The sequence below is a fragment of the Trematomus bernacchii genome, unplaced genomic scaffold (genome assembly GCF_902827165.1).
Source record: "Trematomus bernacchii unplaced genomic scaffold, fTreBer1.1, whole genome shotgun sequence".
NCBI lineage: Eukaryota > Metazoa > Chordata > Actinopteri > Perciformes > Nototheniidae > Trematomus > Trematomus bernacchii.
The window spans coordinates 18,481,709-18,504,087 of NW_022987648.1; the positions used below are offsets into that span (position 1 = coordinate 18,481,709).

General features: G+C 39.4%; 3 protein-coding genes across 4 annotated transcripts in view; 1 reads left to right on the forward strand and 2 right to left on the reverse strand.

Moving 5' to 3' along the window:
* Positions 1-13,606, forward strand: part of LOC117485980 (coiled-coil domain-containing protein 148-like) — a 27,330-nt gene extending 13,724 nt beyond the window's left edge. For both annotated transcript variants that reach the window (XM_034134692.1, XM_034134693.1), the window contains exons 10-15: positions 289-495; positions 9,620-9,760; positions 10,922-11,040; positions 11,969-12,086; positions 12,491-12,625; positions 13,179-13,606. In XM_034134692.1, coding sequence (XP_033990583.1) covers positions 289-495; positions 9,620-9,760; positions 10,922-11,040; positions 11,969-12,086; positions 12,491-12,625; positions 13,179-13,322 — 864 coding nt within the window. In that variant the 3' untranslated portion in view covers positions 13,323-13,606. The remainder of the gene's footprint in view (positions 1-288; positions 496-9,619; positions 9,761-10,921; positions 11,041-11,968; positions 12,087-12,490; positions 12,626-13,178) is intronic.
* upp2 (uridine phosphorylase 2) lies at positions 13,490-15,835 on the reverse strand. Its single transcript, XM_034134694.1, has 7 exons — positions 15,682-15,835; positions 15,436-15,550; positions 15,185-15,343; positions 14,951-15,065; positions 14,635-14,844; positions 14,380-14,526; positions 13,490-14,264 (listed from the first exon to the last, which is right to left on the reverse strand). Exons 1-7 carry the CDS (start codon positions 15,732-15,734, stop codon positions 14,122-14,124), a joined length of 942 nt encoding a protein of 313 aa, XP_033990585.1. The 5' UTR covers positions 15,735-15,835; the 3' UTR covers positions 13,490-14,121.
* Positions 15,836-16,331: 496 nt separating this feature from the next.
* On the reverse strand, positions 16,332-21,930 carry LOC117485982 (uncharacterized protein C7orf57-like). The gene is made up of 8 exons (XM_034134695.1): positions 21,840-21,930; positions 21,544-21,590; positions 21,207-21,347; positions 21,021-21,117; positions 19,125-19,245; positions 18,710-18,789; positions 16,964-17,061; positions 16,332-16,707 (listed from the first exon to the last, which is right to left on the reverse strand). Exons 1-8 carry the CDS (start codon positions 21,857-21,859, stop codon positions 16,703-16,705), a joined length of 609 nt encoding a protein of 202 aa, XP_033990586.1. The 5' UTR covers positions 21,860-21,930; the 3' UTR covers positions 16,332-16,702.
* Between the last annotated feature and the right edge of the window lie 449 nt (positions 21,931-22,379).

Consider the following 22,379-nt stretch of genomic DNA (forward strand, 5'->3'; position numbering starts at 1 on the left):
TAATAACTGTGGGCTAGTTTAGTTAAATGAAAACACACCATATTTTATATACGTTTGTGTTTTCCATGCAAAGATTGTTATCTGTAAATTAACTAGAAGTATAAAGTTGGCATTTATATAAAATACACATGTAATGTACCTCAAAGTAACTCAAATGTTGCATGCAAGTCTAAAACGTTGTTACATTACACCACTGCGAATAACTAATGCATTTGACCAACAAAGACATTTAGTAATGATACAGTCCAATAATAAACACTTCCTTCTCTGTGCATGTGGGTCCTCCAGATGGAGCATGAGCGTGTGTGGGACTGGCAGCGCTTGACCCAGGCTCAGCTGAGGGTGGTGACCCAGCAGTGTGAGCGGGATCAGGAGGAGCTGCTGGCCAGAGCCCTGGTCACCCTGCAGGAGGCGAGGCATGCCCACCAGGAGGAGCTGAAGCTCCACAGAGGCCGCCAGCACCAGCAGGACATCTGCTCGCAGCTCAGAGAGAAGGTTAGTGGCACACCTTCACACCAGGAGCCGTCACATCTCAGGAACATTTCTGACTTCATGAGGCAGCACATTTTTATGTTGGTAATAATGCTACAGCCCCATGCCTCCAACCAGTATGGTCTCCCTTCAGGAAGTGGATTTATACGTTTAATCTCATACTTCTGCAGCTTACCCAGTATGAGCTCTCTGTGGTTTACTGCTTATTTATAAGGCACACTCTCACATTAGAGGACGTTATTCAGTCGGTTTTCAATATAAGTTAGCATGACATCATTTCCCAGCTATCACACATGTAGATGTGTTAGTTGTGGGGGACCAGACAGGCAGCAGTGTCTGGCTGTCTGCTTGTGTACAGTATACATGCTGACGAGGCTGCATATTACGCCAGGCTGCCTGACAGCATCTCTCGCTTTAGCTGCCACTTGGGATGGGCTGTGAATGCAAACAAGCTAATAAGGATGGTCTCGCAAACATGATGTTGCTGTCTCTGAGGGGCACTCGTTCACATTCGCACAACAAACAAGTTACTCATGGGAACAAATCTGTGTGTTGTTGATGCAGTGTTGTACAAATTGAATTTGCTTTGTATGCCAGTTTTCGGGGGAAAAAACTGGTGCTGAATGTCCTTTGGCTGATTAGATAACAAGAGTCTGATGTGCTGAGGTAGGGTTTGTGTGGGCCATCAAACAGTCTGTCCAATAACAGGGCACATCACTAAACAGAAGGCCATGCCCTGGTTTAGTTTTACAATGTTTGCAGGAACAAGGTCCTGTGGACTTTCATGTGCTTTGCATCAATTATTAGTCTTTCTAATCCCAGTGTTTTTCAACCAAACTCTCCTAAATTCAGATCTATTGTGTGGGCATGAAATTGTACTCTGCGGTAATGCCAGCCTGTAACAGGAATGTATCCACGTATGGCACTCTTCTTGTAAAGAACATGTATGGGAGGTCCAGTCCTTTATGTTGTGAACTCCAAAACCAACTATTGCAGGGATGTTTTCAGAGTTCCCCATGTCGGGAATAGGTGTATGTGTTCCTACCTAAACTACTTTCCTTGTGCATTCGTTGATTTTCTCCTACATTTTATTTCCCCATTTAGAATGACCATAGTCTTTTATTTTAGTGCTTCATTTCCTTTTTCCGGCAAGGCAATCAAATCTCTTTATTTCACAAACTGCACTTGTAAACACAAATATTTGGAGTTAGGACTGACATCACGGATTTGAATGTCAGGCGTCACCTGACATTCAAATCACTCTCTCTCTCTTGGAAGACAGTTTCATAACAGGTTGACAATTGATGTTTTTCTCATACTGTATGAATGCTTCCTGTCTCATCTTCAAGGGGAAAGTTGCCGCACTAAAGTACATGCAAACGTGCAATCTTGTGGCGTAACAGAACATGCAGGGCGGTAATATAAAGGCTCAAAGGAGAAGAGTGTGAAGGGCATGTTACTCAGCTTTATAGTCTCTATGATTAAAATGTATTGGTGGAGAAAAACACTGGCAGTTCTTTCTGTCTTAAAGATACTGGAGTTCATGTGCTCCTACATTTTCTAAAAATCAACAACTTGGAGATTTGTTTGCTTTGACATAATAACACATGTTGGACAGGTAGTTTTTCTTCCAACTGGCTTTTATTTTGCCGCTCTTTGTTACATTTATTTGAAATGTTTTCACTTTTCGTCAGCCATAGACTACTGCTGTAAGTAAAGAAGCAAATTCAAGGACAAAGATCACTTCAAATGTTTTGTCAGAATGAAGCCATTTGCCACGACTGCAGCGACTTGTGTCGGGGAGAAAAGACATGCCAGGTTTTTAAAATGATGTAATATGCTATTCAAGACATCAGTAAGTACCTTCAAGCTCCACTTTGACTTTATTCCTCAGAACAACAGCGGGCTTTGACTTTCAGTATAAGTAGATCTGAAGCAGAACAAACTACACGCCTCTGACTCTGGCAAACACATTTCGGAGTTTTGTTAAACTAGGCAATGAGAAAAATAAATTCACACTGACATTATCACTCCCATGACTTCTCCACATACACATTTTGTTTTGTTTATGCAGTGCATGTGCACATAACAGAGTTTGTGTGGAGGCTCAGACGGACGCCGGTTTCCATCCAATCTATCTTTCCACTGCCTTGATCATCCCGGCACAGCGGCGCAGCAGCGAGGGAAGATGGATTCTCCCCCTGTTGCATCTGCTTCTTTAACGTTGTGTTGCCTGCAGCTGCTCCCCCTGACCCAAGCAACCCTCCCGACTCCACCATGAGTCATCCCCCCCCCCCCCCGCCCCTTGACACCAGCCTCCCTTTCTAACTGATATTCCTATTTCCCAAAGCGTGCTGTAAATGATATGATTTCTCAGTAGGCTGGTGCAATAGAGCTAGCAGGCCACCTGTAATTCTATCAACATTTATATTTTATGGAATTGTCACCATGATGATCCATTATTCAAAAGCAGGTCATCCTCAGAGGTTTGCTTTTCTGCATACTGTTTTTGTACCCCATGGGTTACCTGCCAGGAGTGAAGCTTAACTCAAATCAACAACAAATAAAAGGAAGAGGAAAATAAACAACCAAATGGGCTTACAAATGAGTGAGATCTTAGTGGAAACCAGTATGCTGCCCACCTGAGTCATAATTAAATTGCACAACAACACAATCACAGCACCTGTTGTGATTTAGAGTTTGTGAAAAATGTTTTAACAAGAGTTAAAATTGTTGTCTGATCTAGCTATGGATGAACAGTTTTGAAAAAGTTAGCTCACAATAATATATAAAGAGTATTCATGCTAAAAGTATTGAAAAACCATTGAAATATAAAGAAGAATAAACTAGTTAACTTGAGTTGATTTTCAAACCGTAAGCTAAATGAAATAGAAAAAAAGAGTTAGCATTTGTTTACAATGTTTATAATCCATTCACACATTGTGTTGCCACTGAAGGGCTGAGAGAGCAATGGGGGTGTGTTAGACAAAAAACGTGTTTTTGGAGCCACTTGTTTAGACACATTTCTACTATATAAGGAATAAATGAATTGATCTAATACAAACCCCTCTTGCGACAGCTTCTCTTAAGCAGTTTAAGCTACACAATTTTTGAAACAGATTACGATGATAATAGAGTGCTGTGATGGTACTTATCGGTTAGGGTAGTAAATTGCCGACTTGTTATATTTTGTTGCTGTGATTTTGTAAAGAAACCCCCTCCATCACGTCTCATCTTCTCTGAGGCTCCGTGGTCTCAGATGAGAGAATATATTGGATGGTTTTTGATCAGTACTGGTCTGATTCTGACCTCCTGAAAGGGAGCACCGCTGTGCTGCCAGCTCTACTCTGAGAGACATGTGGAAGGAGGAAATGCAGGGTTTCATTTGATTTCAGAGGGAGCTTGTAGCCGTCTGTTTTGGAAAGGGCAGGGCTGTCACACGGGCCACAGATTGTTCTTGACAATCACATATTGGCTATGCAAAGATGGCTGGCTGGATTCATGCTTGTGGACACAGACGCCATTACTAATTTAAAAGCAGATGTTCAAGTCGACGTGTGATGAACAGCATTATAAATGTGGAAAGGGTGTATTGTGAAAGCGGTGGTTGATAGTAACGATGTACCTTGACTAAAGTGCTGTTCTTAAGTACAATTTTGAGGTATTTACTTGAGTATTTCCATTTTACGCTACTTTATACTTCTTCTCCACAAAATGTTTGAGGCAAATATTGTCCATTTGACTTTTTACAACATTTGTTTGACAATATAAGTTAATAAGAACTATGCAGGTTTATATAACTCGTAAAAAATATAAATCAACAAATAGATTTTGATGTACTATTATGAATTCAAGATAACTGGCAGTATGAAAAGTCATTAAAGTAAGCTCCACCTTTACTAGCTTCACAATTAAAATAATGAACACATTGTAATTATAATCCAGTGATGTAATATATATTATCCCGAAAATGGCCAGTCTGTCTGAGCATGTTTAGTTTTGGTACTTTAAGTATATTTGTAAGCTAATACTTTTGTACTTTTACTCAAGTAAGATTTTGAATGCAAGACTTTCAGTTGTAACAGAGTTATTCTAAAATGCGGTATTCCTGCTTTTTTTTTTGTAAAATATCTGAGTACTTCTTCCACAACTGGTAAAAAGTCAAATGACATGAATGATTAATAGAAACAATTCATGCGAGAGATTTTCAGTCCAATTTATCACTGACAGACAGACGCTTCTTCTCAAATCACCACGTGTTTGTTCTGCACTCTTCTGGCTGCTGTAATTAGCTGGCATTGTTCTCTGGTTGCTTTTCATTCAGGCCTTTTATTCTGTCCTTGCTTTCATTCTGCCTCCCACTTACATCTTACTCCCAGGCATCTTTGATGAGTGATTGTGTTTTCCACATTAGTAAATAAAGCCTGGCGGGATGGCAGATTGTTGCGACATGCTCAGGTGGGGAGAGGGATGAGTCGCCCAGCAGGAGCAGTGACACAACAATCGAAAGCAGAACGATTTTCACAAGATGGGAGGTTTTCTGTTCTGCCGATATCTCATTTTTCATTTCCTGCCTTGCTCTCAATTGTACTTTGCAATATGAAAGCACTGTTACGGTCTGATTAATGCACACTGTCGTCTCAAAGTTTGGAATCACCGGATTGATCAATAAATGTTTCAACATAGTTCAAAACTGTATAATGCAGATAAAACATTTATTTTACATTTTGAATAGTTTTATCCCTAGAATATTAATAATGAAATGATTAAAAACACAGTTCATTCGATGTCCTGTCACATTGTGGAGGGAACTGTTGTGGCCACTTTGAATTTGATTTTCAGTCCAAAAAAAGTGACCCTTGATCATTATGGACCCACAACAGTGGAGTTTGCTTTACATGTTTTGAAACCCAGGCTTTTTCTGGTATTAATGAATATTTAAAATGTGACTTTTCAGTACATAGTATATTCAGCTGGTTTTTCTTGATCCAATTCCATAAGAGCCACCTTGAGAAATGTGACTGTGATTTTTTTAAAGAAACAACAGTCCTGTTTATTCCAGTTTGTCAAAGGCATTATTTATTTATTTTCGTGTTTTTTTCTACTTTGAAAAGTCCATTCAAGAATATTAAGTAGTCCTCTCAGCCAGCTGACCAGTGGCGTAACTATCAATGGCATTGACCGCTTTGCGCAGTCTTCAAAGTAACCCAAAACAATATTTGCACCGGGGCCAATCACAACCTTGTTACGCCACTGCAGCTGACTGCACCAAATCAATCTTTTGTAGTAGGGGATTCCAAACGTCTGCCCTCAATCAATCAATCAATCAATCAATCAATCAATCAATCAATCAATGTTTATTTATATAGCCCAATAACACAAATGTTACATTTGTCTCAGTGGACTTTACAGTTTGTACAGAATATGAATACGGCACCCTCTGTCCTTGGACCCTCAAATTGGAGGTAAAACTTTTAAAGAAACCGCAAAGTTAATGTGGAAAAAATTAAGAAACCTTGGACAGAGCAACAGAGGACCCAGGACCCAGGACGGACAGACGTGCAAAAAATGTTATGTTTAAATTAAAAGATAATATATTTACAACATAGGTAGAATGCATGTGTCTATAAATAAGACGAAAAATGAATCCAGGTGGATGTCAACAATCCTGTGGGTTCCAACGAAAATAAGTAGTAAGGTGAGCATCAGGCAGGACCACAGCGACAGGCACAGCCACGACTCAGGGTCCACGACTCAGGGTCCACGACTCAGGGTCCACGACTCAGGGTCCACGACTCAGGATCCACGACTCAGGATCCACGACTCAGGATCCACGACTCAGGGTCCACGACTCAGGGTCCACGACTCAGGATCCACGACTCAGGATCCACGACTCAGGGTTCACGACTCAGGGTCCACGACTCAGGGTCCACGACTCAGGGTCCACGACTCAGGGTCCACGACTCAGGATCCACGACTCAGGGTCCACGACTCAGGATCCACGACTCAGGGTCCACGACTCAGGGTCCACGACTCAGGATCCACGACTCAGGACCAAAGCAACAGGCACAGCAACGACTCAGGGTCCACGACTCAGGGTTCACGACTCAGGATCCACGACTCAGGATCCACGACTCAGGACCACAGCAACAGTCACGACTGGTGATCCCCTCCCTGCAGTAATCAGTGTATTCTCTCTGCACTGTGTTAGCAGATTTCCTCTCACTGAGTGTTCGTGACTAACAAGTTACCGTTCATCATCTGGTGGTCGAGTGGACACAATAGATTCTCAGTATTTGAGACAGTGCGTGGGCGAGTGTTTCAGCGGACTGCTCTGAGCAGTTAATTATTCCAATGTGTATAATTTTCCTTCCACCAACCCCATTTCATATGGTGGCAGTTATGCAAATATAAAGGTAGATGCATAGTTTGTCATCTATTAATGTAAACTATTTTCTTGCCACATTCAATTTCTCTCATGTGTCATAATTGTCACTGTTGGAGTCTTGCTGTTCGAATACATCCTTCATTTTCTCCAGTTTGCTGCTCTGACTCACAGCAATAATATTGTTTCAAGATTAGCATGAGTTCATGTGTGTCACTCGCCTGATGTTTGTCATTAAATGAGCAGCAATGGAAAGTTACAATGATGGCAGCTGCAACGCCCCCTGACAGAAGACATGTACAGTTATATTAACAAAGGCTTTGAGCAGGCTGCAGTGTGCAGATAAAAAGGCGATCACTCTTTTGTTATTCTGTCATCTCTGCAGTCGTTTTTGTGCTGCCATGAAAAAGGATGGTGTCCCATTTCCCTTTGAATCTGCAGAAAATTAGATTCCAGTGACAAATGACTGTAGACTGTTCATAATGATGATTTTATTCTCTTTGTGCGTCCTAAAATGCCTTTTCATCCCTGCCTAAACTAAAATGACATCCATTTAGCCACTGTGGCCCTCACAGTGTTTACAGCTGCAACTTTAAAGATACCTTTCATTGTGTCAGTGGCCTTTGCAATTGAACTTTATACTTTTGCTTTATGAGGCTTTGCAAAACAAAGGTAAAGATAGTGTTATCTGTGGCATGTTAGTGTGTTTGTCTGAAAAAACATGCTTTCCAGACCCACCACCACCAGGTTGTTTTCACACCCCGTCTCCCAAGGTTCCAAGCATCAAGCACACAGGTGTCTTATCTGGGCCAGGCTGGAGTTTGATAGATGGTTTAATTATGTGCGCTTGTTTTTCACTTTTTTTTTTTAAAAGAACAAAATAAACCAAAGCAAGTAATTCGATTTTCAGAAGAAGAGGAAGCCAAGCCAAGCCGTCCTCACACTTGCTGTATGAAAAAACATATCAGAGCTTTGTGTTACACTCAAGAAACACATTAACATTGCTCATGTCTCACATTTTCATGATGTATTTTAGGTCGTTTTTCCTTTGCCAAAACAATGTAGTAAGTAAATATGTCAATAATTCGCACTGAATCATTTTAGTTACCTTTTTTATATTGAAATTTGAATATGCTATTGAGGATTGTGCATGGGGCAACATTAGTCATTTGGCAACTGTGACCTTTCAAAATTACTCAATTATATTTCACTAGGCAATATTGAGATATGCCAACACTAACTGGTGGACTTTATATATTAAAACCCAGTTCTAAGGAAAAAAGCCACAGGACAAAAGGTCAGTGCAGAAAAGTTATGGAATGTGTTACTTATTCACTTCTCAGGAATGCACTCCTAGTCACGAAGAGTCCATATTGGACTCAGACACAAATGTCTTCACAGGAAACAATTCCGATTTCTAAAGAAGAAGCATATTACATCTCCAGCTACACTGTCAGAGGGAAGTGGATTACAGGCTGGGTTGTTTAAAGTCCTCTCTCTAACACACAGCTGCTGCTTTTTCTCAGGCGGACATCAAGTATGATTGACTTGATGATACCGCCGGTGCTAATGTGTGTGACCATGTTAATTTGCAGTTCATTCCTACAGGGATTCCTAAGCTCTCAGCTGATAGATCTGTGAATCTGTCTGCCTGGTTAGAATGCAAACCCTCCTAATCCCCGGCACGCCAAACAGAGGCTGCTGCAATATGAACCTGTCACTCACTACCCACTTGTGTGTGTGTGTGTGTGTGTGTGTGTGTGTGTGTGTGTGTGTGTGTGTGTGTGTGTGTGTGTGTGTGTGGTGTGTGTGTGTGTGTGTGTGTGTGTGTGTGTGTGTGTGGTGTGTGTGTGTGTGTGTGTAGTGGTGTGTGGTGTGTGGGTGTGTGTGTGTGTGTGTGTGTGTGTGTGGTGTGTGTGTGTGTGTGTGTGTGTGGTGTGTGTGTGTGTGTGTGTGTGTGTGTGTGTGTGTGTGTGTGTGTGTGTGTGTGTGTGTGTGTGTGTGTGTGTGTGTGTGTGTGTGTGTGGTGTGTGTGTGTGTGTGTGTGTGGTGTGTGTGTGTGTGTGTGTGTGTGTGTGTGTGTGTGTGTGTGTGTGTGTGTGTGTGTGTGTGTGTGTGTGTGTGTGTGTGTGTGTGTGTGTGTGTGTGTGTGTGGCCGGCCATATGTTTCAAGATTCCCTGCAAGCACAGGAACACGCTCTTGGAAGAAAGTGATTTGTCACTTTATGCGTCAGTTACTATATATTCGCACGCTTTTAGTTTCATTAAAGCCCATCAAACTCAATTGAATAATCATACAAATCCATGGTCATAAATGTGCTTTAAAGACTCTTAATTTTGACAATACTACATTCTTGCTTAATACAGTAAACCTCAAAGTTACTGCACAGTATCTTTCCCGTTTTAAAAGTTGGATAAACATCTAGATGACAGTTTTCTTCACTTTCTGTCCTTAATTGCTTCATTACAACAGCACGTTCCTTAGGAGAATGACTTATGTTTGTTATAGGGCTCAAACAACAGACGTTTCTTTCAAATGCATTGTTGGCTCCTGAGGTGATCTAAAACCAAGTGTGAAAGGAAGTTCTGACACCTCTTCCAAAGTTGATGCCACATGTTGGCAGGATGGCAGAGGGGCTCAGCTGGTTGTCTCCATGTGAGTGATGCTTTAAACACAGCTGTTAGCAGACACTAACGTGCTTCTTGTTCCCCCCTGGTGTGTATTTGCATGTGTGTGTGTAGCTGCAGCAGTGGCGGGCCCAGCAGGAGGAGGTGGCCAAGCTGGAGGCTGCTATAGCTGCTAGACAACAAGAGGAGGAAGAGGCGAGGCTGAGGAGGGAGCAGGAGAAGGAGGCTGTCGTCAGATCACACCACAAAGAAAAAGTAAACACCTTGTCATCTCAATTATATATCAGGTTTTTACTTTATGCCGCACTAGCTTGATATCAACATTTATGAATATTATTTTGTACAATCATATTTCATGTTATTGTAATTTGAATGATTTCACCAGAATGTTCTATTACACATCTGTAATAAACATCCATTATGATCAAACCAACAGGAATTAAAACATTAGTGAGTGCCATAAATAAGCATATACAAATAAATATGATTTCAAGATAACAGATGGTATTTCTGATCCTGGGCTTAAAACCTCCATATGTTGTGTGCATAGCAACCTTATGCATACACATTTATTGGGAGGAAAAACTAGATAAATATAAATTCATATGCTTATTAATCATGCAGCTATCCTCGTGGATCCCAAGCCCTGTGCACAAAAAGAGCAATGATTATAAATGGTTTTCAAAAGCACCAAATGATATGTAGCATGTCAGCTGATGCTAAAACCTTTGTGTGTGTGTGTATGAATTACTTTCACAGCAAAAGACAGAGCTGAATGCAGACCAAAAAACGTTACGTTAGATACATAAAAAATGCTGCAATTACCTGGGTACTATAATCATTATCTAGGTTAAGTTTTTAGTTGACTTTATTGGTTAGTAGTTTGTTTGTTTGTCAGCAAGATTATTTGAACACAACCGGCCATATTTCATGAAACACTACATAGGAAAAGGAACGGATCCACTCATACACGTTTCCTTTCTTTATTTGAACTGCGTAGGCGAAGATCTGCTCTGCTCTTCTAGTTTAATTTAGTTATTGTCCTCCCAGGTACAACAATTCCACAATGTGTGTGTGTGTTTGTTTGTGTGTGTGTGTCTGTCTGACTGTTTAATTAACCCTCTCCTCAAGGGCCTGCTTGGAGAGCATGGGCAACCTGAGACACTCTGATTAATGAGAGCATTTAGGCTGCATTGGAATCCATATGATTTAGCACAAGAGTCTGCCAGACATTGAAATATCATCTCATTCTTTCTGTTTACACTTATCTGATTCCTGCTCTGTCACAATCAATAGGACATGACAAACCTTCGAGTTTTGGAGCGAGTCGAATTAGTGCGAGTGGGGCTACTGTTCTTGCGGCTGTTGTTAACTTTTTGTCGTTATTCTCTGTAAACTCGTTGTTTTCCCCCGCAGGTCAGGCAGTTTCATTTACAGCAGCAGAAGAGGAGGGAGACGCTGGCGCAGAGGGATCAAGAGAGACTCGCTAATCTCAGGAGCCTCATGGAGGAGCAGGCCAGGCGAGATAAAGACAGGTGATTGTTGCAGACTGGGACCTTGAGTTCTCAAAGATTTGCTAAAACAGTTGTGAAAGAAAATGCATGGAATACATTCTTACCCATTACAAATATCGCATGGGACACACTTTTTGGATTATTGCCTTACAACCCCCTACACTCTAAGATATTCAACAACTACATATGTATGTGTTTTTATTAGTAGCAATATCTAGCTTACTGTACTCTTCTGTAGTAACAGCTATCTTACAGTTATTGACATGAAATACAAAATGAAATAAAATGAATTAACTGGTCATACTACTCATGTGGAAGCAGTTGTTTAATGACATCTGTGTTTCCGTGGGAGCCTGTCAAGTCTGAAAAAATGACTGTGGAGTTGAGGCATTTAGGTAGACATTTTGCAGAAATGTAATATTCATTCATGTATTTATTATTGTTCAATCACATTTCTAACCTAACCTGAAGGCCAACATAGTTGTGCTCTTAAGCGGTTTCATTAAATGGGGAAGGTTGAGGTAAAAGAGTTGTATTGAGGACTCCATATTTACTTCAAAAAGCAACAATAGCTGACACTCTGTTTGTGCTGACGTTCAATGGTTTATATTCTGGTCTGAAGCTACTCTTGAAAAATATAGGATTCTGTGTTGAAAACATCCTCTTGTGTGTGATTCGCTTAGCATTTCTCTGCAGACACTCACAGACTGACTTTAATACTAGATAATGGTGTTGACATTGGCCGTGAGAGCGCGCAGGAATCATGGAGGGGCTGAGGAAGATATCAAGACACATGATGGGAGAGGAGCTGATCTCTGGAGGCTCCATAAAACCTTCCACAGCCCGGAGGCCTGCTGTGTCAGGAGCGATAAATACTAATGTTGATGGTGGCAGAGGAAAGAGAGCAGCTGTTCAGCTCTGATGCCTACATCCTCTGGGCTCCTTCTAGGGTGCAGTATCGGGCCGAGATGCTGCAGCGGCGCAAGGAGGAGAGGGAGGCGCGGGAGCTGGAGCGGCAGAGAGAAGACGAAGAAAAGCAGAATCGTTTGGAAGTTCTCAGAAACCAGGTGGATTCATTTCTCCACTTAGCCCTTTTTAACCACATTGATTTTCTCTGTCCGTTGAAAAACCGTACAAGGGAAGACTTAGACCAGGGGTGTCCACACTACGGCCCGGGGGCCAAATGCCACCCGTGAATCGGCCCTCAGCAAATTAAAAAAGTATAATGAAATATGGCCCACAAATGAAACTTGTGTTTGTCTTATATTGTACTTCTCAAATATATATTACACAGTAGTATTCATGAGTTAAGAAGCCAAATATTTCAAATACATTCAGTCAATTAAAGTTGAAAACAATTTCTAACAAATCTAAGTTGATAAGAAAAAAGCCCAATAACTTATTTATATAACAAGCTTCAAATAAACCTGTATGTTTTCAATATATTGAATATTTTTTAAATGTATTTTAGGTTGGGGTGGTGGCAGAGGCAGACCCGGAGAGGATGATGGCAGATACAGAGGCTTGGAGGAGTCGACAGCTGAATGTAAAGGAGTCAGAACTCCAAAGACCTCTCTATAGTATACACACGTACACAGACACACAGGTGAGGCATGATAACATCTACTATCACCTTTTTTCACAAAAACTCTACAGCTGCATGGTCGTTATCCCCAAGCTCGCTATTATATATTAAATTACCTAATTTATATCCTATGCTTTACATATTATAAGCCTACATGGCCTTTTTCCCAGTTTCCATGACCATTATCAGCCGTTTACAGGTTTGGTTTAATCTTGGGTTGGACTGTCCCATGACGATTATGCAAGCTGGCTGGTTGGTCAATCAATGTTTGTCTTCATCTTAGAATGTGTATACACAGCCTTTATCTCAAGGCCACCTGGGCAATCAGTGTATATGTGTGTGTGTTGTTTTGCTTCACCGTTGGAATTTGCTTATTGTGTAACACATGCAATGACTAAACATTATGTAACTCTTCTCCAACTCCCAATCAATGAGGGATTTGTTTTTTATCTTGTTTGAAGTTGCATAGAAAATCATAAAACAAAGGTGTTTGAGTGGGTGTGTTCTAGTGGGAAACAGCTGGATACACATCATTTACTGTGGATTTGTTTGTTTTTTAACATCTGTTTTCCAGATTGTGTCTGATCCCAGAGTGCGTGTTGAGCAGGCTCTGAGGGAGGCCGGTCTGCAACACAGCCAGTACGCCAAAGACGTGCTGTCTGTTCTCAGACCCCCCAAACCCCCGAGACGAGATACACAATCAGATCTCAAATTCTGACTTTGTTTGGGATCACATTGTGAAGTCCAACCCTTGTTCTGGTATTGAGCGTGACATTAAATGTGAGTAATATATTTAAATAAGCTGCATGTGTATTTACAGTTGGACAAATCACACCCTTTGGTAGAGCAGCTGTTGTGAGTGAATCAGGTGACACGGTGCAATTATTGTTATTGACTTTTTTTTTATTGAACTCTACAGCATCTCATGGGAAATACAATATCATACAGTATCACCGATTGATGATAAACATGTAACTTCAACAAATAAAATTGACCTCTGCATATTTATCAATATTTATTGACCGCTTATGTTACTTTCAGGATGTTTGCATTTGCAAAAACATGCTTCTGTGGCAGATGTAATTATATGATCCATTTCTCTGGTCATCTGATAGCACATTCATCCCCGAAATACATTGAAGTAAGGTTAAAATAATCTTATTGGAGAAAGCACTAAGGACTAATGCATACATCCCATTCAACAAGAGGATTGCAAACCTCTAATGGAGGCTAACTATTTCTCAACTTACCATTAAAGTCAAGTATTTAAAATAAACATACAGAACACATTCTTTAGAAAATTAATGTAACCATACATAAATACCAGAGCATCAAATATTAAAAGACACAATAGATACTATACATAAGCAAAATACTTCATATTTAAGCTTAATCTTTGAAATCATACAACATTTTTTAAATAAGTGTCTAATACACATATGAACAAGTTCAATATATACATATCCACATATCAGGTATATACACTCTATTTGGGAGGCAGGTGTTGGGTTAGGGTTTCAGACAATCAGTCCCAGGCGTTTCTTGATGAAGTGGCACACCAGGACCTGGGGTCTCTGCTGGTACTCCACCAGGACGTCGTGAGAGGAGGTGATCTGGTCTCCGTCAAATCGGTTCAGCAAGGCGACACAGACCACTGCGGCTGGAGGGGAAAAGAGAGATCATCAGTCATGAAGTACACACTAATGTCAACATTGTATCTTCAAAACACTCATTAACTTTGCAGAATGACTTCAATGTTTTGCCTTCAAAATTACCTTTCAGGCCACAGACACGGCACATTGCAGCAAAGACAGTGGACTCCATTTCAATATTCCTCACTCCGGCATCGTAAGCTTTCCTCAGATACTCCAGTTTTTCTTCATGAGAGAAGGAGCAGAGGGCTCCGTCAAGTCGTCCTTGACCTACAGAAACACAGCATCTGTCACTACCTGCCCAATGGTGTTGATCTGTTAAAGTTCTCCATGATTGATGTGATCACAAACAACCTAAGCATTAGATGGGGTTCATACCTTCATAGAAGTCATGTGTGCACATGGTGTTTCCGATCACTGTAGGAAAGTTTTGAAGCTCGGAGGAGCACTGCAGAAGCTCATTGGCTACCCCCTCGTCCAGCTCAGTGCTCCTGGTGATGACTTTACCCAGAACCACCTGCTCAAACTGGGCGCGGAAGGCGTAGTCCACGGCTTTATCCGTGACAACCACTGTGCCTGGAGCCAGACCTAAAGACAACGCCGAGCAGAAATACAAAATCAAGGAAACATTCAATGAAAATCCCCAATAGAAAAAGTTTGCCAACAGTTTTACATTTAAAAACAATATTCTTACCGATTCCACCAGATGTTCCAAGACGTAACAGAACCACATCCCGGCACTGAGCGTGGTGCAGCAGTTTGATGAGCTCATGCAGCATGATGGAGATGGAAGGGACACCCATGCCGTGCTGTGAGGGAAACAGCATAGAAACGATTATCAAAACGTGAACATGTTAAACCAGCCGTGCCATATTTGAAGCCAGTAGGAATGAAGACTACTAAGACAGTCTTGCTGTGTCATACTTACACTTATAGAGAGCACAGGTCCCACTTTGTACATGCAGTAGCGATCAGTTCCCTCACAGATGTCTATGATTTCGTCTGGGTTTCCAGGCAGTTCCAGCTCCTTGTGGATGAACTGAGCGAAAGCTTTCATTCGATTCGCGCTGCCTCCAACACACGCGAACTACGGGAAATAGAGTAAGAGGACTGTTGGTTTCTGTTTTCTAACATTTGAAACCGTCAATCATTTTTTGTTGTTGTATCCATTTCACAAACCTTGATATCTCCAAACATTTCTGGAAGGTTGTGAGTCTTGGTGCCCAAGCTGAAGTGGTAGAGGATATCCTCCTCCATGGTGTCCAAGTTGGGATTTTTCACTTGGACTAGTTGTCTACAAGATATAAAGTGCACTATATTACAAATCTAAATCCTAGGCATACTCCGAATTGATTACCAAACACTTGATTTTAAAGAAGAAAAACATGCTTTTTCCAAAGTTAGTTGAGATTCTCAAATACTCACTTGATATAGTCATTGTGGTCATTGCCCATACAGTTAAGTATAATTGGTGCCATGACAGCAGGTGAGGCTTTGAAATCCAGTTTGAAATGTGTTCCGAAAGTTGTTCTCCTGTAAGACCTTAGCAGTTTTTAATACCAGTTATGTCTGAATGCAGAGCTTATATAGCGGCGACCTCCGGCGTGGCCACTGATTGGTTCCAGAGGGAGGAGTAGCACCTGTTCGTCCTCGTTATCACAAAAACATCCACCAGTCTCAAACAAACAGCAAGATCAATCACGTGAAAAGGATTGGCCCAGATCCAAAGCGTCAGAATGTCTTTAAAAAGAAACCCATCGGAAGCTAGTCAATAACTAACGTGTTATTATGACATGAAGCTTTCCGTAAGAGCACTGAGCTCTGACACTGAACTTTGACACTGCAATGCAACACATTGCAGTGTGTCAAAACAATGACGGACACACAGAGCTAACTTTACCTTTACCCTGCAAAAATGAAATAGTATGCATCGTATAATTAACTTTAATAGTAATATTACAAAAAATGAGGCATCATTTGCTGTTATGTTTTAATTGTGTTGCATTCATTAAAGTGTCAACGCAGCAGAGCGAATCGAATGGCGTATAAAAGGCAAAAACAAAAAGACAGTTGAATATTTTGAAAAACTTTTATTTAATTTATATTATCAAACTTTAATTTCTTAAAGCTGGCTTTTACATATTTTTAAACACAGCAAAAAACAAACACAAGAGTTACTAGTGCCATTTTAACTTAAGGAATGCAGTTACTTTAGGCACCACTAACAGGCACAAAACATTTCAAAGTCTTAGCTTTGATTCAACGAAGCACTTTCACACTTGAGTTAAACCTCTAACATCACAGAACAATTGCAAGTTGGTAAAACATTTGATGTGGCTCAGTATGAAGCGGTAAAGAAATTAAGAAAAGGAGCAGGGAATGGCAACCGTTCTTGTTAGAAGCATTCGATGTTGTATATCCTTCCTTCCACGGCACTGGCAGTCTTTTAATCTGTTGACATGGATATGAGAGTCATTCAGTCATAATCATCATCACATCATTTACTTATAATCTCTGCATTACACTGTCAGGACGCATCATTAATTCCTAACCACTTCAATCTTAAAGTTCACATTGTTGGCTTCATTTCATTTTATTATGATAAGAGGCATTTTGATGGCATGATGTAAATAAAACAATTAAGTAAATGAGGTATGGTGACCAGGACGAGAGTAACTCAATCTGTCAGAGACCCTGTGCGACTCACCTGACAAATCAGTGTTGGCGGCTGGTTTCTTGTCTTCTGCGTAACCAAAGCTCAACAGCTTAGACATGTCCACAGGAGCTGGGTTTTTTTCATACATTCTGTAGAAACACATAGAGTCCAAATGTGATTGAAATGTAAACCATTTTGTTTTCATGGAAATCAAACCAGAAGGTGCTTTTGTAGTTTAAAGTATAATGTAATGTTTAATCATCCCGAAAAAAGTGCCAATTAGATTAACATATTTTTTTTTTTTTTTTACAATTGTCAGTTTTGTAATCATGTAACACCAAACTACTGACAATGCTATTATCAATTAATTTCAATGTACATCTTTCAACCTTCTTATCTTTAAAGCTGTGAAGAGAAAGAGTGTGTAATAATAATTGTTACACACAATATTTCAGGAAATGCCTACACTCTCTGTTCTTTTTACTCTCTAAGTCAATATCTTGCACAAAGACTGTGATCAGCTGTTTACTGCACTGCAATGATAAAATAACAGACCATTGTGTTCTTTAAAAAAGAATGTGATGTGATGGATTTAAGGTAGGTTTTTATGCTTCTATTTGCCGTGGATCCTTTCAGAACTTTTGGGCATATAGTATCAAAACCATGCATGCACTATACCCACAGTATTTACTGTTTCGTTTCTGTAGCAGGGTATGTGAGGTTATTTGATTTTTGGTACGTGTCAATGACATTTTTCGAATGTACCGGGAACATGGCCCTTCCCAGCAGGCGGCCAAAACAAACAGTTTGAGGTGAATGTCCTGTCTCGTCTGGATTTTGTGTGCAGTTGTGTTTGACCTAAGTGTGCTGCAAGACCATCGGCATTCCTGCTTAGTCATCACAACACGGAAGCGTGGTGTAGGTTTTACTGACAACATCCTGTTAAATATACAGACTTTTTTAATCAGCCATATACAATTTGTGTTGTAATGCCAACCACTAGGAAATTACACAGATGAAAAAGTCTAGACCAGCGGTTCCCAACCTGTGGGCCGCGGCCCCGCATTGCAAGTGGGCCAACAAATAATTTGCAAAACATTATGATTTGTGTGGAAACATTTCATTATTACTATTTGAACCTCTTTTCCTTTTCTTTCTTGATCCTCCTTAGCAACGGTCATTACAGTCCTTGACAGCGGTCTGACCTATTGGATTAACAACGTGTCACATGTTCTGAATTGACCAATCAGAATCGAGTATTCAACTAAACCGTGTAATAAAAATGTCTGTTTGTTACTGATGGCCAGCTCCCTTTCTAATTAAAATAAAAAGTACTTTATTTAGCCTCCGTATTGTTTATGGTTGAATGTGGGCCGCGAACATTTTTTAGATTCTTAAGTGGGCCCTGAGTGGAAAAAGGTTGGGAACCGCTGGTCTAGACAATTATGAAATTGCCTACCATCATCAGGGGCTCAATTTTTTTGATAATCACTTACAAATATAGTCAAGTTCCGAATATGTAACAAAACAGGTTCTGCTTGCTGTTTCCACAATCATTAAAAGATCCATTTAAAAATGTTACTGACTTAAAAAAACGAATTATTCAAGTGTTGTAAGGGAGTTCACTCAAAATGACTGATGGTTTAACATAATAAGATCACTGGCCTCCATTAAATCTGGTATATTTCATGTAATTATGTTTCTGAGATGTGTAAAATGTGGCATTTTTTGACACCAGCCTCTTGCCCTGAACGTCATACAGAACAACAGCGCCATCTTGTGACCACATGAACTTACATCCTCTTGAATTTGCTCCTCTCGTGATAATGACTGGGTGCCTGCAACTTCTCCATCTGGTTGTAATGAACATTGTTGTTCTGCAGAACACAAAGCAAAGTTACAGTGCTGATAGTTATTTTGTGAATGTAAATATAGGCAGAATATATATATATATTGTAATCCTATTTAGGCTTTCAATTTGGCAGCATTTGGACTCCAAACCACTGAGAAAGAAGATCCACAGAGTAGGTCTGCCTGATCCAGAAACAGTGCGTAACACCACAGCATCAATCAAATCCCTCTATTTTGTCTTCTATCATATGATCATAATAGTATAAAACAACTCAAGAGATTAAATTCATTGTTATAGTGTTGGCACGTGTGGCTGAATAACGTTTTGTTTTTTTAATGACTTTGACATTTCCTTGTTTACCTTCTCTTTTCCATAGCTGCTGCTATCATCCCTCTCCCAGGCGGACATATTGTCGGTCTCAAAGGGGGGCTCTGCTGAATGAAAGGCTCTAGGGTTTTTCATCTCTTCACTGTTAATTATACTGTTGGAAAAAACACAACATAGGGATATGATATGTATCATTCACTTAATTGGAGGATAACAGTAGACAATTTACAGTTTATGGCTGGTTTCCGCATGTGAGTGATTCTACAATTTAGGGTACATTCCATGTCCATTGATGTCCATTGATGATAATTATAATTATTCTAACTATTTTCTTCAAAAATATCATATTTTGCCTATTATTGGAAAGCATGTTATAATATCACACAAACATTATGTGCATCCTATGCTTTATTTAGCTTGAAATGTGTCATGATGTTCTTAAATTGTCAGTTTTTGCTATGTCCGTTTTTCAGTAGAGGGTGTCTTGGTTTCAAAATAATGAATAAAAACCATTAAAGTAAATTTAAAAAATGATTCATTTATTTCAAAAGTCTAAATACTAAAGAATAATAACATATTTTTAATTGATTTCCCCCTTTAAATAATTTAAATATCTTAATATATGAATGTCCGCAAAAGTTCTGTCAACTATGTTACTAAGAGAACTTCCCCCTTTAACTCAAAAATGGTTTGTCCCAATACCATGTCACCAGCATCACATGATGCCATGTTCCTCTTTGGCAGACATTTTGAACACACTGTGGTGATTGTCCTCTAAATGTTTACAATATTTTATGTATAATAGCACATGGTCAATTAATATACTCATTGACAATCAACAATGTTACGTACATTGTTATGGTTTACAATTGTTTAATGATTTTAATTCAATTATATGTTCAAATGTGATGTTAACCTGTTCAAGAAAATGACATGTGGTCATCCAGGCAAGGCCTACCATTGAAATGATGGGTCAAAATAGGGAAATTGTCAACTAGGTTACCTGTCAACTGAGTTACCCAGTACTGTAATAACTGTAGTAACTTAGTTGACAGGTAACCTAGTTGACAATTTGTATGACATGTAGACGTCATTACACATCATTATCAATGGAATTTTGCACTTCTGCCTTGAAATTAACATAGTGCTGATGGTTAATAATGTGTCCAGTCAACTATGTTATTTGCGTCAAATGTTTGACTTTCATTGTCAACTATGTTGCACCTCATTTTTTCAAATTTAAAATATCTAAAATAGTGCTTCTGATATCCTTTATAGTATAATGTATATCTACACAGGTTGGAGTTTTACATGACATCTCTTAAAACTATCAAAATGACCTGTATGGTAGTTTTATAATACAAAATATCCCTAAACTTAATGACAGTGCTGAACATATCACATGAAAAAACAAAACTTTAATACAATTATTTTTTAAACTTTAAAAAATCTTTGGATATATGGTAGAATAGACTCAAGAGCCTTTCAAATTTGATTTTACTTGAAGTGCAGGACTTAATCAAATGATTGTAATGACATCAAGTTTGTCCGTAACATAGTTGACAAACTGAGTAGTGAAAACATCCTTTCCCTTAAAATAAATAAATAAATAAAAATGTTTAAGCTTTGCAACTAGTGGATATGTTACACTGAGGAATATACTAACTTGAACCACTGATTGTTCTATTGAGAAAGAACACTTTCTTTGTACTGTTTTGTTGATGTGAAATGCACCCTAAATTATAGAATCAGTCTCGTATTGTTCCTTCTATTTTACAGTACTCTCAAGCAGTACGAGTAATGAAGCAGTACTGGCAAATGTATTATTCAGTTAGTAGTACTAGTGTTAGTAATTGAGGTACGAGGAGTATTATAAATCATCACCTCACCACAAGTTAGAGTGCATGATAATTATAAGACAAATTGTACCTTGGAAAGCCGTCCCCTTCTGATGCAGTGAGGAAGGAATCCAGAGGTTTGTAGGAATCACATTTAGAAGTAAGTGTTGCCTCGTGCCACAAAAGCCCTGATGAAAAAAAGGATCAAAATATATGTAGGCAAAAGTATTAAGCACACTGGACTGTGTCTAAATATAACACAACAAGATGGATCTACCCTTATGCCCTCCTTGTTTTGCAAGCTTGATATAGTCAGAGTCACTCTCTCGGACTCCGGCCCTCCGCCCTCGGACCTTCTCTTCAGCTACAGAGCTGATAGGGGACAGTCCTGGGATCTGGGAGATCTGGCCATTTATGTCTACACGCACACAAACACACACACAACGTTATTTTATGAAACTAGGGAAACACATCATATATTTCATCATGAACTACACTAAACCACATTTTCCCCACCACTTCCCACCAGGGTCAGACAGACAGGTCAGAATGCCTGCTGATAATGGCTAAGCTATAGTTAACCAAATTATTTCAGTTTAAACATTAGTACTTGCCAGTTGATGTAGATTGAAGATCGTTACTCATTGTAACTGAGAGATTTCTAGTGAAAATGGAAACAAAAACCCGGTACACTGTCAAATGTTTACGAACTTAACGTAACTTCGTCATTAACGTTAGCATTAATGAACAACATTAACGTTAGCGTTGGTTAGCTGACCCTAACTGCCGTTTAATTATCCGAGCCTTTCAACAAACATCGCGCTGTTAAAGGTATGAGTCTACAGGAAAACAGGTTAAAACAAAGCAATTATAGTTTTGATAAAAGAAAACAGAAGTTGTTTTAACTTACTTTTGGGATTGCACGGACATTGTGGAAGAAAAGCAAGAAACTGTACGGAGCAGCACTGACTGTTTGAAACTTCTAACCTCGTTGCCCTGGAAACGGTTTCCAGTTAACACAGCTTGGAGTGCAGCTGCTGCTCTGAGGTGACAGGTAGGAGAACCGTTAGTTACTTAGTTATTCAGTTAGTCAAGTCAGTTAGTCAAGTCAGTTAGTTAGTTAGTTAGTTAGTTAGTTATTCAGTATGTCAGTTAGTTAGTTAGTTAATTTATAAATAAAAAACAAGCTGGAAAATATATAATAATAATAATAATAATAATAATAATAATAATAATAATAATAATAATAATAATAATAATAATAATAATAATAATGCAAAGACTTAATTGAAAGTCTTTAAGTTTGACTATAAATTATATTTGAGACTATTACTTAGCCCTAGTAAAAGTTGTAATACCACAATGTAAAAAAAAAAGACTTTAAATACTCCTGCAGAATACATTATTATTACAGAATAATGTGTTTTTTATTGTTGTATTAAATATTGAG